Source organism: Pelodiscus sinensis, chromosome 8 (assembly GCF_052426305.1).
Source record: "Pelodiscus sinensis isolate ZL-2025 chromosome 8, ASM5242630v1, whole genome shotgun sequence".
NCBI classification, from domain to species: Eukaryota; Metazoa; Chordata; order Testudines; family Trionychidae; genus Pelodiscus; species Pelodiscus sinensis.
In genome coordinates, this window is record NC_143059.1 from 72,201,530 (window position 1) to 72,215,610 (window position 14,081).

The 14,081-nt window shown below is 41.2% G+C and overlaps 1 protein-coding gene across 3 annotated transcripts in view; it reads left to right on the forward strand.

Moving 5' to 3' along the window:
• Positions 1-14,081, forward strand: part of SLF2 (SMC5/6 complex localization factor 2) — a 52,690-nt gene that overhangs the window by 20,042 nt on the left and 18,567 nt on the right. For all 3 annotated transcript variants that reach the window (XM_075935587.2, XM_075935589.2, XM_075935586.2), the window contains 6 exons: positions 2,513-2,615; positions 5,618-5,693; positions 7,854-7,995; positions 10,421-10,523; positions 11,555-11,731; positions 12,663-12,760. In XM_075935587.2, the coding sequence (XP_075791702.2) occupies positions 2,513-2,615; positions 5,618-5,693; positions 7,854-7,995; positions 10,421-10,523; positions 11,555-11,731; positions 12,663-12,760 (699 nt within the window). The remainder of the gene's footprint in view (positions 1-2,512; positions 2,616-5,617; positions 5,694-7,853; positions 7,996-10,420; positions 10,524-11,554; positions 11,732-12,662; positions 12,761-14,081) is intronic.

Consider the following 14,081-nt stretch of genomic DNA (forward strand, 5'->3'; position numbering starts at 1 on the left):
CAATAGTTTCATAAAGATCAAAATTTGATTTTTAAAAATTCAACATTTCACTAGTCAGCTTTTAATTTTCCCTTTGCATTGCTCTTAGCTTCAGTGGAGACATTAGACAGTGTCTAATTTTTTTAAAAAAAATTTTTTAAATTGGGTTCATCAGTGGCTGTTAGCCAGGATGGGCAGGGATGGTGTCGCTAGCCTCTGTTTGCCAGAAGCTGGGAAGGGCAACCAGGGATGGATCACTTGATGATTCCCTATTCTGTTCAAGCCTTTGGGGGCACCTGGTATTGTCCACAGTTGAAAGACCAAGATACTGGGCTAGATGGACCTTTGGTCTGACCCAGCCTGGCCATTTACCCAGCATTGTTAGGGACCTTAACTCAAATATGTTTTTTGATTTTCTTCTTTTAAATCATTGTGCTAAGGTGCGGCTGGGAGGAGGGGTTTAGTATGCAGGCTGCCCCAGGGAGAGAGAACAGCCCCAGCCCTCTCACTACAGCAGCTTGGGACCTGCAGTGTGCACAGCCGGGGTAGGGGTACATGTCCTTCCCCAAAGGACAGACACACAAACAGGAAAAAACTCTCTGAAGTATATAGTAGATAGCAGTCCTTTTCTCGACTCCTACTCTCTGCTGACCCAGTGGCGTTATAGCTGTGCTGGTCCCCGTCTCTAGTTCCTTGCTGCCCCTCTGTGGTTATTATGTAGTTTAACTCCCTCTTACCAGATTCCTCTCTTTCCATTTTATATGAGACAGTCGAATTCCAGGCATGTCCCATTATCCTGGTACAACCAAACCCTGACCTTGCTTTGTTATAAGAGGAGGTTGTGTACCAAATTTGGTGGTCCTAGCTCTTACCATTAGGAGGAGTTCGTGAACAAATGGACTCAGATGGACAGAGACGCACATTTCTAAAATTTTATAGTAAGATGTATATAGTTGATAGAGGTAAAAAAATGATTTTGACATAGGAAAACTAGATGTTCTTACTTTTCTCATAATATAGGAACTGAAATTTATTAAGATTGTAATTCCACACATATAAAATTGATGAAAGGAAATACTATTCTTTATAATGAATAATTACCCTATGAATCTGTTGTCATAAGTTAGGAGTCCTTTGGCACCTGAATGATTAACAGATTTATTTGGGCTTTTGTGGGTAAAAACCACTTTGACAGATGCATGAAGTGTTTTTTACCCACAAAAGCTTATGCCCCAATAAATCTGTTAGTCTTTATGGTGCCACAGGACTCCTTGTTTATGCAGATACAGACTAACACGGCTACAAACGTAACAGAGAGGTAGCCGTGTTAATTTGATTGTGGTAAAACCAAAAAAAAGCAGTCATGTAGCACTTTAAAGACTAACAAGATGGTTTACTAGGTGATGAGCTTTCATGGGGCAGACCCACTTCTTCAGCTCATATTCTGAAAGTGAATTGGCATGACCATTTTATAACAAAAGGGATACACTGAAGGAGTAAACAAATTATACAGTAACAAATCAGCTACAGAAGGTGGAGGCGAGGGGTCAAGGAAGGAGGAAATAAATAAAACTTCTGAAGTCTCTCTGTAATCTGGTGTTAAAGTCTCTTTGAAGTAACGGTCCCTCTGCGATGTATTTTGGACAAACTGGTCAGTCAGGGTGTGTCATTTTATCAGGAATAACGTCTTTGTTGACAGAGTTCTGTCGCCAGAAGGCATTATTGCATCTACACTGTCCTTTGCATGTACACTGTCATGTCGACAAAGCGGCTTGCTTTGTCGACGGAACTGGATGTCGTCTAGATGCTCTTTGTCAACAGAACTTCGTCGACAGTATCTGTTGACAAAACTTCTGGCGACAAAAGCCTGTAGTCTAGACGTACCCTCACTTTGCCAGAGAATCAAGTCTCACAATCAGACATCTCCATACAGAAAAACCTGTCAGCCAACATTTTAATCAAGCTGGCCATTCCCTTAAAGACCTGAAAACATGCATCTTACTTCAAAGAGACTTTTACACCAGATTACCAAGAGAGACTTCAGAACTTTTATTTATACTGAAATTTGACAAGCTGGGAATGGGCCTTAACTTCGATAATTACCTTACACATTACAAAGACAGCCTCCCCAGCTCTTGATATTCATAGTAACTCCAGATTAGCCACTTAATTGACTCTGACAATAAGCAATTTCCTCCTTCCTTGTCCCCTCGCCCCCACTTTCTGTAGCTGATTTGTTACTGTATAATTTGTTTACTCCTTCATTGTATCCCTTTTTTTATATAATGGTCATGCCAATTCACTTTTGGAATATGATCTGAAGAAGTGGGTCTGTTCCACGAAAGCTCATCACCGAATAAACCATCTTGTTAGTCTTTAAAGTGCTACATGACTGCGTTTTTTTATTTTAACAAGGCTACCTCTCTGAAATCACTGGCAAAACTTAAGGTGACTTAATTCTGTAGTGTAGATACAGCCTAAGCTTGTATCCATCAGAAATATAGTGATTCCTGTTTTCTTACTCCTTTCATAGGTCAGAAGTTACACAGCAGCTTTCTTTAGCAACTCAGGGTTTTCTCAGTTGTGCTTATAGTTGTACACTGTGCCCCATACCAGTTTCAAAGTGGCTGTTTCAGGTAAGGTGGTTGCTATTTTCCAGCTCTCCTAGTTTAAATTATACAGTTATATTCATGATTAGTTTACTTGGGGATCAAATATAATGCAGACTTCACACAGAACACCCAAGATTATGAACCTACTCAATCAGTTTCTAATTTAAACCTAAATCACCCTCTTTTCTGAATCTGATTTGTCTTCTGATCGGAAATATTTGAGCTGCACCTCTCTTCCTTCAAACACCAAGGTCATTTCATGTGGTATGTGGTTTCAGGTCTTGGCCATGCCACGTCTATCACCATCCTGTCACTACTTACAGAACGGAACTTCAGCAATCCTCCTTTAGTCTTCAGAACCCTATTGGTTTTTGTTTATTTGGAGGGCAATAGAAAGCTCCCTCTCTTCCATCTCCCCATCCATACTGTCCCTTTCAGGAGATCAAATTTCTTGTATCCAGTTTGTCAAGTAGGACCGCCTGCCAAGCTCCTCTCTTTTTTCATCTCCAGTCAAGGTACAGCAGGCCAAACCGAGCAAGTAGAAGTAGGTGCTCTTCTTCTGTCAGGAGTTATAGTAGGATTCAGGAACTCTGCCACACACGCTCCCATTCCATAGAAGCTTATGCAGGGGAAGGGGATCTGACTCTCTGCATCACAAATCAGGGTTTCCATTCCCTTGTGATCCTCCCACTATCCCCAGCAGGCTTCTGTAGAGACCCCACAACAGAAGTGGTTCTGTCCTGAAACAGGCTTAACGGAGGAGTATGTCTTCTCTGTCACATGGTTGCTGTTCACTTCAGACATATAGGAATAGGAGTGTGCACAGATCGATCTTCTCTGGAGCTCCAGGCTCCTCCACACCCTTCATTCTCTCTTTAAATTCAGAGAAACATTAAACCTTCTGAAAGAGCGCTCTCATCTCTATAGTTAAGGCCCTAAAGCCTGTCTTTCATGATAAAATGCTCAAGGCATATCCTCCACAGTAAAGAATAGGTTAAGAAGAGTTTGAGCTGTTTTTCTATTCAGGTAAATGAGGGGAAAGGTCAAGATGGAGACTCTCGTTTCTGCTATAACTAGTCTCTGACAAACTTTTTGACACTGCAGGTTAAAACAGAAGCTTATCTGTATGTTTGTCAGACCTTGTTTAACTTAAGTTTGGTTACAAACATCACCACAATGAGTACAAAGTACCATTCAACTGAGGAACAGATTCCACGCTTTGCAAGATTTAAGGGATGATGTATCTACCAGTATCATAGATAAAATCAAAATGGCAGGGGAACAGATTGCATCAGTCTACACAGAGAGTAGTGACGCCTGTCTGGGCTTCAAGGATAGGAAGGAGTGGATTAAGCCTGATACATAGAAAGCTATCAAAGAGAGATGGGATATAAAGAAGAGACTGGTAGATGCCTGATCAGCCAGAATTCAAGAAAGATACAAGCAGAATTACAGAGAGGTAAATCGAAAAGTAAAGAAGTTAGTGAGAGCAGATAAACACTCTTTCACGGAGGACCTTGCAATAAAAGCTGAAGATACAGCTAATCAAGGGGAACAAGGAAACGTACAGAATAACCAAGCTTGTTTGTGGCAAGTGTCATGGCAGGACAAGTGCCCCCATTAAGGACAAACAAGGGCAGTTACTATCAACAGAGAGAGAGTAAGAAGCACACTGGACAGAACATTTCAGAGAGGTTCTGAATAGACCACCACCTGAAGAAGAAGAGGACATTCAGGAAGCTGAGGAGGACCTTGATATTCATATTGATCCACCAGAGAAAGAAGAAATCAGTGTAGCCATCATATCCCTGAAAAATGGCAAAGCTCCAGGACTTGACAACCTGGACGCGGAGTTGTTTAAAGCAGATCCAGAACTTGCAGCCACCATTCTCCAACCACTGTTTGTAGCAATTTGGGAAGGACAACAGATACCCAAGGACTGGACCAAAGTAGTCATCGTTAAGATTCCTAAGAAAGGAGCATTTAGCGACTGCAACAGTTGGTGCAGGATCATCCTTCTAGCCGTACCCAGCAAGATTCTAGCCAAGGTTATCATCCAGTGGATTTCAGATGCTATCGACAAGTGTCTGAGGAAAGAACAAGCTGGATTTCACAAGGGAAGAGGATGTATAGACCAGATTTTCACCCTGAGAAACATCATAGAGCAGTGCACAGAGTGACAGAGACATAAACTTTGTTGACTTTGAGAAGGCTTTTGACAGCATACACAGAGAAAGCCTTTGGTGCATTCTGAGAGCCTATGGAATCCCTCTACAAGTGGTCCAGCTCATTAAGAGTTTTTACACCAACTTCACATGCAGTGTGGGATGCTGTAATTTGTCTTTCAAAGTCAAGACTGGGGTCAGACAGCGATGTGTCATGTCTGCACTAGTCTTCAACATGGTGATTGACTGGGCGATGCGGAGAACAACAGCAGATGCAGCAAGGGGTATTATATGGACACCTTTTAACATATTGGAAGATCTTGACTTTGCGGACGACCTTGTGTTGCTTTCCTATACCCATCAATACATGCAGGAAAAGACCCAACGCCTGTGCACCTTTGGACGCCAGGTTGGACTAAAAGCTAGCCAGAAGAAAGCTGAGAGTATGACTCTAAATATAGATTCACCAGCACCAGTCAAGATAGATAATGCAGACTTACCCAGCACAGACAGCTTTACGTACTTAGGCAGCATCATCCGCCATGATGGAGGCACTAAGAATGACATCCAGAGCAGACTAAGTAAGGCCAGAAATGTCCTCAGATTTCTGGGATGTAGGGTTCTGCCCTTCCATTCTTGCAAATGGTAACTTTTATTATTAAACCATTGACAAGATAAGAACTCTCTTTGAATGACTCAAATAGTTCAAATTCCCTGCGGTATCATGCCTCATACTATTCCTTAGGAGGCTTTGGTATTTATTTTCTTACCTGTTTCTTCTAGTAATGATTCAGATTATTTTAGTAATAAAACTTCAATGTATTTAATATGTAACTTAGTTTGTGATGCTTCTTTCAACAGATGATGTCAATTCATTCAGACTACTATGTTTCAATGCAGATTTTGGATACACTGATGGAGATAACAATTAAAAATGGTAAGCCTTTAAACAAAAGACAGTTGTCACTGGGTGAGGCTAATGGTCATTAGGTCCACATCTAGAAAAAGAGGAAAAACAAAGGGCTCTGATTCTTTCTTTATAACTGTAGATCTCCATTGTGAATATAGGTCTATTCAGTGGGTGCTATAGCGCATATTTCGGAGCTGCTAGTTTTTCAGTGAGTGCATGCAAGCTGGTGATGATCTCAGTGTACAGCTGCAGAGGCAATGCACTCAGTGCAAAGGTTACTCGGGTAAATTGCCTTCCAACCTTGCCAAATAGCATTAGGAGGGTACCTTTCCAGTAGGTCAACTGTTGACTCTCTTTATAACAAAAACAAAAAACTTTCCCTTTCCCTGTGCCTTTTTGTGAGAGATAGGCAAACAGTCCATGCACTGAAAGCTAGAAAGGATGTTTTTCAGATGGTTATAATCTGGACCCTAAGCAGAAAGCCCTCAGAACCCAATGCTGATTGATGCATACCAGCTAATTCTTTAAATTGAAAATGCCATTACTCACCCAGTTCATATAAACCTTTTAGAAGCTGGTGTAGGCTTATTTTCTCTGAACCATCCTGTTTGTTTTGTACTTGACCTCTATTGTCTGTTCAGAGTGTAAATTTCTGGGCGCAGGGAACGTGTCTGTCTTAGACATGTACATCTCTGAGAGCATGGCTGGTGTGAAATAAATAAAAAGCTCTTTGGTTGTGTGTGTCTCATTGTATCAAATATTACTCAAAAGGAGTAGGGCTTGATCCTGCATGGGGCACTCTAGTTCCCACTGTTTTCAGCATTCCTCACAGCAACATCAAGTCCCAGTTTACAAAAACTTTACCCAATTCAAAGCTATAATCTGATTCTATTTGTTGTCTGGGGAAAAAAAATTGCATCCAGTTTCTATCTTCCCTTCCTAGTTTAGCTACCCATAGCCTCTAGAGCAGTAGTAAGTAACCTGTGGCTTGCAGGCCACATGCAACCCATTGGGGTTCTATGTACGGCCTGTGAGACATTTTGTTTACTGTTGCCAGACACCGCTGATTTCCATCCACGTCGTTTTTTTTCCTACCAATATTACTAAAGTGATATACATGTAAAGCAAAGGTGCCTGACGAGAGGCGTGTGCTGATTGCATAGATTGACTTTCCCTCTGCGTCCAATAAGAGCGCTGCTTTAGTTCAGTCGGCACACCCTGTGGATTCTAGGTATGCAAGCGCATTTAGCTAAACGACCCAATCCCAGGAGACCATCTTGGTTAAGACAAATTTGCGGGCTACATAGATGGAGGGCCACTTGTGCAGCCCCACTCATTAGCCTAGGTTGCCCGTTTGCGGCTCTGGAGCATTTTCTGCAATTACGACAAGGGTGTCAGATGGTGATGCATACTGTATACCAATAATCTCCTAAATGTTGTGTTGTCTTTTTTGGTAACTGCCATTATGCATGATTAAATTCTATCTGTACAGTGCTTTCTACTTTAGAAATGTTGTCCATTCTTTGAGGCAGGCATAACCCTTCCAGTATTATGGTGATTAGAGATGTTAAATTTAGTTTAATCAACTAATTGACGAGATGGAATTTCTGGCCCTGGGGGTTAACCCTGCTGCGGATCTGCCTTTTCAATGTATGAAGAGTCTGCCAGCTCTTAAAACATTTAAAAGAATGGTGTGCAGCACTGGGGACCCAGGGCGAATTGGGACAGCTGATTCCTGGTCCCCTCCCCCACAGAGACAGGAGTGTGGGAGGAGAGAGGAACTGGCTTTTAAGCCGGCTACTGTTTCCCACAAGGAGGGGGAGAAGCGTCTAGTCACTTACATCCCTAATGATGACAGGCCACTGGCAGTTTATTTGGTCCGGAAAATAATCTTCACCCTGCATAACATGCCCTGGCTTGGAGAGCCACTTCAGCTGAAACTTACCTAAAACATAAAGTGCTATAAATTGGAAAACAAATACGACTTTTCAGCGTCAAGCACCATAGTGCTACAAAATTTATCCTGGTGGCTTTAAGGATAACAGGCCTTCACTTCGATGTACAGAAGCGCCTCATGTTAATAGTGCTTAGCACTGGTATCCTACAATACATATTCAGTTTCTTTAAAAGCAGCAAACTCTAAAATTCACTTTTTTTAAAGATTAATTTCATGTTTTGTACTTGTAGCTTCCATTGGTGACACACAGTCTAAATTGTGGATTCCCTCCCTGTCGGATATATCAGCTGTATTTATCAATATGGGAGTTCCTTTTCAAACTTTATTTCCTCTGCAGCATTTTCAACCTATCTTTACTGAAGATGACATTTTGTGAGTATTTTTCTCTTGCTTTCTTTTCTCCAAACAATGCATATCCTATCTAGTACTGGAATGTAGACTAGGAACTGCTTCCTTGGTTTTCCTCTGTCATGCCCGCACACTCTGGATTGTTAACAGTGTACAACAGTGTGACTGTTAACCATCTAGTGCAGGGGTGGGGAACCTCAACCCCGGGGATCACCTGGATCCGTCCCCGAGTCTCAACCCCTCCGCCCCCTTCGCCTTCATTGGGGAGCCTGTGCTGACACTTCAGCCCCCCTGCTGCCCCACCACAGAACTAGAGCACACAAAATCTAGTAGGCTGGGCCCCCCAAGGTTCTGGTGTTCAAGAAGAACGTGGGGCGTTTCTTTCTCCTCGGTCGGGGTGCCATGTCAGTGAGGGTTTGTGGGGTTTTTTTGTTTATTTTTGCTTCTCACTTGTGTGCGGCCCCGACCTAAAAAAGTTCCTCACCCCAATCTAGTGCCTACAACACATACCATTATAAGAGTTTCTGCCAGTTAAATGTTCAGCAATGCAGAGGGTTTTAGTGGTCATTGCTTTTTCTTTAACTTTTTACTGAGTTATGCAGAAAGCACAATCTAGGAAGTTGGGCTATACTATTAAGAGTACTTTAAAGAGACCATAAGAACGGCCAGACTGGGTCAGACCAACGGTCCATCCAGCCCAGTATCATGTCTGCCAACGCCAGATACCCCAGAGGGAGGGAACACAGCAGATAATCCTCACGTGATCCCTCCCCTGTCCCCCACCTCCAGAGAAACAGAGGCTAGGGACACCATTCCTACCCATCCTGGCTAATAGCCACTGATGGACCTAACTTCCATGAATCTATCTAGCTCTTTTTTGAATCTTATTATAAAAGTTCTAGTCTTCACCACATCCTCTGGCAAGGAGTTCCAGAGATTGACTGTGCGTTGAGTGAAGAAAAACTTCCTTTTGTTTGTTTTAAACCTGCCGCCTATTAATTTCATGTGGTGACCCCTAGTTCTTATATTGTGGGAATAAGTAAATAATTTTTCCTTATTCACTTTTTCCACACCCGTCATGATTGTATAGACCTCTATCATAACCCCTCCCCCCAGTCTCCTTTTTTCTAAGCTGAAAAGTCCAAGCCTTTAAATCTCTCTTCATATGGGGCCCATTCTAAACCCCTGCTCTATTTTTTTTTTGTTGCCCTTTTCTGAATCTTTTCCAATGCCAATGTATCTTTTTTGAGATGAGGCAACCACATCTGGACACAGTCTTCAAGATGTTAGGGTACTATGGTTTTATACAAAAGCAATGAGACGTTCTCTATCTTATTCTCTAACTCCTTTTTTAACGATTCCTAACATGCTGTTTGCTTTTTTGACTGCCGCTGCACATGGAGTGGCAGTTTTCAGAGAACTATCCACAATGACTCCAAGATCTCTCTATTGAGTAGTTGTAGCTAAAATAGTCCCCATCATATTGTGTATCTAGAGTTGGGATTATTTTTTCCAATGTGCATTACTTTACATTTATCAGCATTAAATTTCATTTGCCATTTTGTTGCCCAATCATTTTGTGTGGTGAGATCTTTTTGAAGCTCTTTGCAGTCTGCTTTGGTCTTAACTATCTGGAGCAGTTTGGTATCATCTGCACATTTTTCCCACCTCACTGTTTACCCCTTTCTCTACCTTTATAAATAAATTGAATAGGATTGGTCCCTTGGGGACACCACTAGTTATTTCTCTCCACTTTGAAAACTGACCAGTCATTCCTACCCTTTCTTTCTGGTCTTTTAACCAGTTCTCAATCCATAAGAGGACCTTCCCTCTTATCCCATGACAACTTACTTTACTTAAGAGCCTTTGGTGAGGGACCTTGTCAAAATCTAAGTTTACTATATCTACTGGATCCCCCTTGTTCACATGTTTGTTGATCCCCCTCAAAGAATTCTGGCAGATTATTAAGGATTTACAGAAACCATGTTGACTTCCCCCAACAAATTATGTTCATCTATGTGTCTGACACTTTTATTCTTTACTATACTATAGAGACCCAGAGATTGTTCCTTTTTAGGCATGTAAAACCCCATTGAATTGGTTAACAGGTTGTGTGATATTTAACAGGTTAACCAATTAAAGGGAGGATGGATGGGGGGCTACCACCGTGGCTGAGTGGGAGTGCCCTCCCCCTCACTGCAGGCAGCCCTGCCGGAATAGCCCTTGTTTGCGGTGGGCCCCATGGAGCTGGAGGATCCTACCTTCTCGTGGCAAGTCAGGAGCTGCTCCAGCCCCACTGGTTAACAGGATCCAGTTAATCTCTTTCATCTCCCTGCTCCCTTATAACACTTCCTAAGAAACCATGCAATATTTCTCTTAAATTCAGTTAAAGTGGCTTTAGAGAATCTTTTTGAAAAAATTATAGATTACTCAATATATTTTCTGTTAGATCCGAAATGCAAATAACAGTGGAAAAACGAACAAGTGGAAACATCTCTGCAGCTCCAGCTTTTTCTTGTCTGCCAGAAACCAACCTAATTAATGTGGTCAAGGTGAGATTTCTTGAGTTGCCTCCCCTCCCCACCCCACCCCCATTTTTTTTTAAGGGAGCCTTATGTCTGTGTGCTTATTGTGTAATCTCTTGTGAAGTTAATTCTCTCTGAGAGAAAGCCAGCCTCGCTTTTTGAGAGAGACTTTTACTCAGAGCTAAAATTTAAATACAAAATGTTTAGTTGGATTCAATAATATCCCATGGAAATACTTTAATTGTTATAACCTCACTTGTAGCTACATGAGAGCATTGCTGTTTACAGGAAATATTAAAAAAAAAAAAAACTTAAAAAACCCAACAGTCTAGTAGCACCTTAAAGACTAACAAACCATGTAGATGGTATCATATTTAGTGCAACATACCTTGAAATTCTATGAAACGCAGGATGTCAATTAAAGAACATATATAGTTCAGAAGAGAGTAAAATGAGATTGGCCTATAGAGTGATACCTGAAAAATCTGATTTTAATTAGATAGTCTCTAGTATTGTTTGTTTCGCTGGGAAGATCGTCAGTAACTCTTCACATTATGTAAATAGGATGTCTGTTCCATGGGGGATGAGTATTCTTGGCACAACACCTTTTCCCATCCTCTCCAGTGCATATTGTATTGGAGTCTGATGGAAAGGCACTCTGGCAGAAAGGAAAACGTTAATAGCTTAAGAAAAATTTGCTTATGTAACTCCCTTTCAGTCCCATTGTATGCTAGATGTTGCCAAGAACATTCATTAGTTACTTCATTTTTAATATGCCTGCTGACAAATGCAAGCTCCTAGAATAGATTTAAAAATACAGCAGAGCCCTGTTTATCTGGTCTCATTGGGACCTGGTGCCAGATCAGATACAAATGGGAACATGTGGTTCTACATGCCATCTAGTGGCCACAGACAAGATCGTCCTCTTCTGGACCTGGAGTCCTGGTTGTTCTGTACATGCTGAGAGCGGGTTAAGGGGAGCGATTGGATAAATGGGGCTCCCCTATAGTAATGTACCTAAAATCTCATCATTTAATTTTTGTTTTTTTCCCCAAAAGTTTCTTTGTTTTTGTACAACTATGTATCCGGATGGTTATGCGGACCAAGAAATATTGCTTCTGCTATTACTGCTATTTAAAATTAGCCTGGAAAAACTATTGAAACAAATTCCATTGATAGACTTTCAGTGCCTACTGATAAAACTACTTAAAAACATCAGAGACTGGGATGCCAAGGTAACTTCATAACTAATTATATAATGCTAGGTACAGGCAGTCCCCGGGTTACGTACAAGATAGGGACTGTAGGTTTGTTCTTAAGTTGAATTTGTATGTAAGTCGGAGCTGGTACATATTGTAGGGGAAACTCTAGCCAAACATTTCTCCAGAGCTCAGTTTTATTCTCCCACACCTCACTTCCCTCAGTCCTTTATTCTCAAGCTGAGGTGTCTGCTGAGAAAAGCCGCTCCACGTCTCCCTGGTCTGCTGGGGCGGGGCTCTAGCTTCGCATCTCCCTGGTCTGCTGGAGGGAAGCAGCTAGTGCGGGGTTGCCTCACCCCGTTTGTAAGTAGGGATCCAATGTAAGTTGGATCCATGTAACCCGGGGACTGCCTGTATATGAGTCCAAGGAAATCCTCTCATTTAAACCTTGGCCTGTATTTAAGCACATTCACATGGTCATACTGATTTGTATTTTTGATCTGCCAAAAAATTTAACCTAAATAACGAAATCATTGTTGGAAAATTCAGTATGAGCAAGATGAATTGTTGGATCCCCTGCATGGTTCGGGTGGGGAGTAAATGTAAATCTTTTTCTATCATTTTACTTGTCTGTCTTGTTTGTGAGCTGTATATTGAATGTACAAGAAACTGACCCACCAGAATTCTTGTAAATGTGGAGTATTGCTTGAGAGAATGAAGCAAAGCATTATCCCAAAGGTAGCTGGCAAGTGAGTTTTTTACATACAGCCCTTGACTGTCCTACTGCAAATTAATGAATCTGGATATCCATGGCTGACTTTTACAAATGCAATGCAGAAAATATTCTTACTTTCCCTTCTGTCTCCAGGAAGGAGATAATCATGTGACTGTTGATCCATGGATTTTCTAATAGCTTCATACATGTAATGTAATCCCTATTTGATAAAGCTTTTCTTTCCTTGGTCAGATGCCTCAGCTCTCTCTAACAATAAGTGAACTTTCCAGTCATCACCATGATCTCCTTTGGCTAGTTCAGCTGGTTCCTAGTTGGGTAAAGCGTGGAAGGTAATAACTGCTGCATTTATTTAATGTTCATAAGTTAACAGTTATTTATGTTATATAAAAATTGTGCTAAGTGCATTAGACATAACTTGAAATACAAGTTTAAGGAAAGACTCCTACACGAAGTGGAAACATTGGAAGAAATTGCTAAGGAGAAGTATAAAAGAATAACATAAGTATGTAGGTACTAAATCAGGCTACGGTACAAAATATGTTGCTCCAAGTAAGGGATATAAAAGGCAATACAAACAGATTCTTTAAATACATTAGGAGCTAGAGAGAGAAAAAGGAAGCGTATATGTCCTTTACTTAGTGGGCAGGCAGAGATAACTGATTACATCAAGAAGACTGAAGTGTTTAATATGTATTTTGCTTCAGCCTTCACTAAAAAGATTCTCACCATAATATTTAGGGGGAAGGAAAGCAAACTGAATTGTGAGAACAAGTTAATGAATATTTGGGTAAGTTATCTATATTCAGGTTAGCGAGGCCTGATGAAATTCATCCGCAGTTATTTTAAGGAACCAGGTGAAGCAATCTCAGCACCATTATCAAGTATCTTTGAGAATTCATGGAGGACGGCTGAGGTCTCAGAAGACTGGAGAAAGGCAAATATAGTGTGTGTCTTTTTTTAAAAAGTGGAACAGAGAGTACCTGGGGAATTATAGACCTGTCAGCCTAACTTCGATATCTGGAAAGATACAGAGACAAATTATTAAGCAATCAACAATTACATTATTAAGCAGTTTGTAAGTGCAGAGAGGATAATAGGATTTTAAGGAATAGCCAGCATGGATTTGTCAAGACCAAATCATGCCAAACCAACCAGACTTCGTCTTTGACAGGGTTATTGGCCTAGTGGGTGTGGGAGAAGCACTAGAGCTTTTGAAACAGTGCCACATGCCTTTTTTTCATAAGCAAATAGGGAAGTATGGTTTAGATGAAACTTCTGTAAAGTGGGTGCACAACTGATTGAAAGAGAGTACTGAAAGTAACTACCAGTAGTTCTGTCAGATGGTGAGGAGGTTTGTAGTGGGTGGGATGTCACAGGGATCAGTTTTTGATTTGATAGTATAAAATATTTTCATTAATGACTTGGATGATGGACTGGAGAGTATATGTATAAAATTTGCAACTGATGCCCTGGTAGGTGGGGTTGCAAGCACTTTGCGGGCCGGGGGGAAGGGGCAGGATTGGAATTCAAAATGACTTTGACAAAGTGGAGAATTGGTCTGAAATCAACAAGATGGAATTCAGTGAAGACAAGTTCTCACTTAGAAAAGAAAAATCACATGCAGTACTACAAAATGAGGAACAGCTGGCT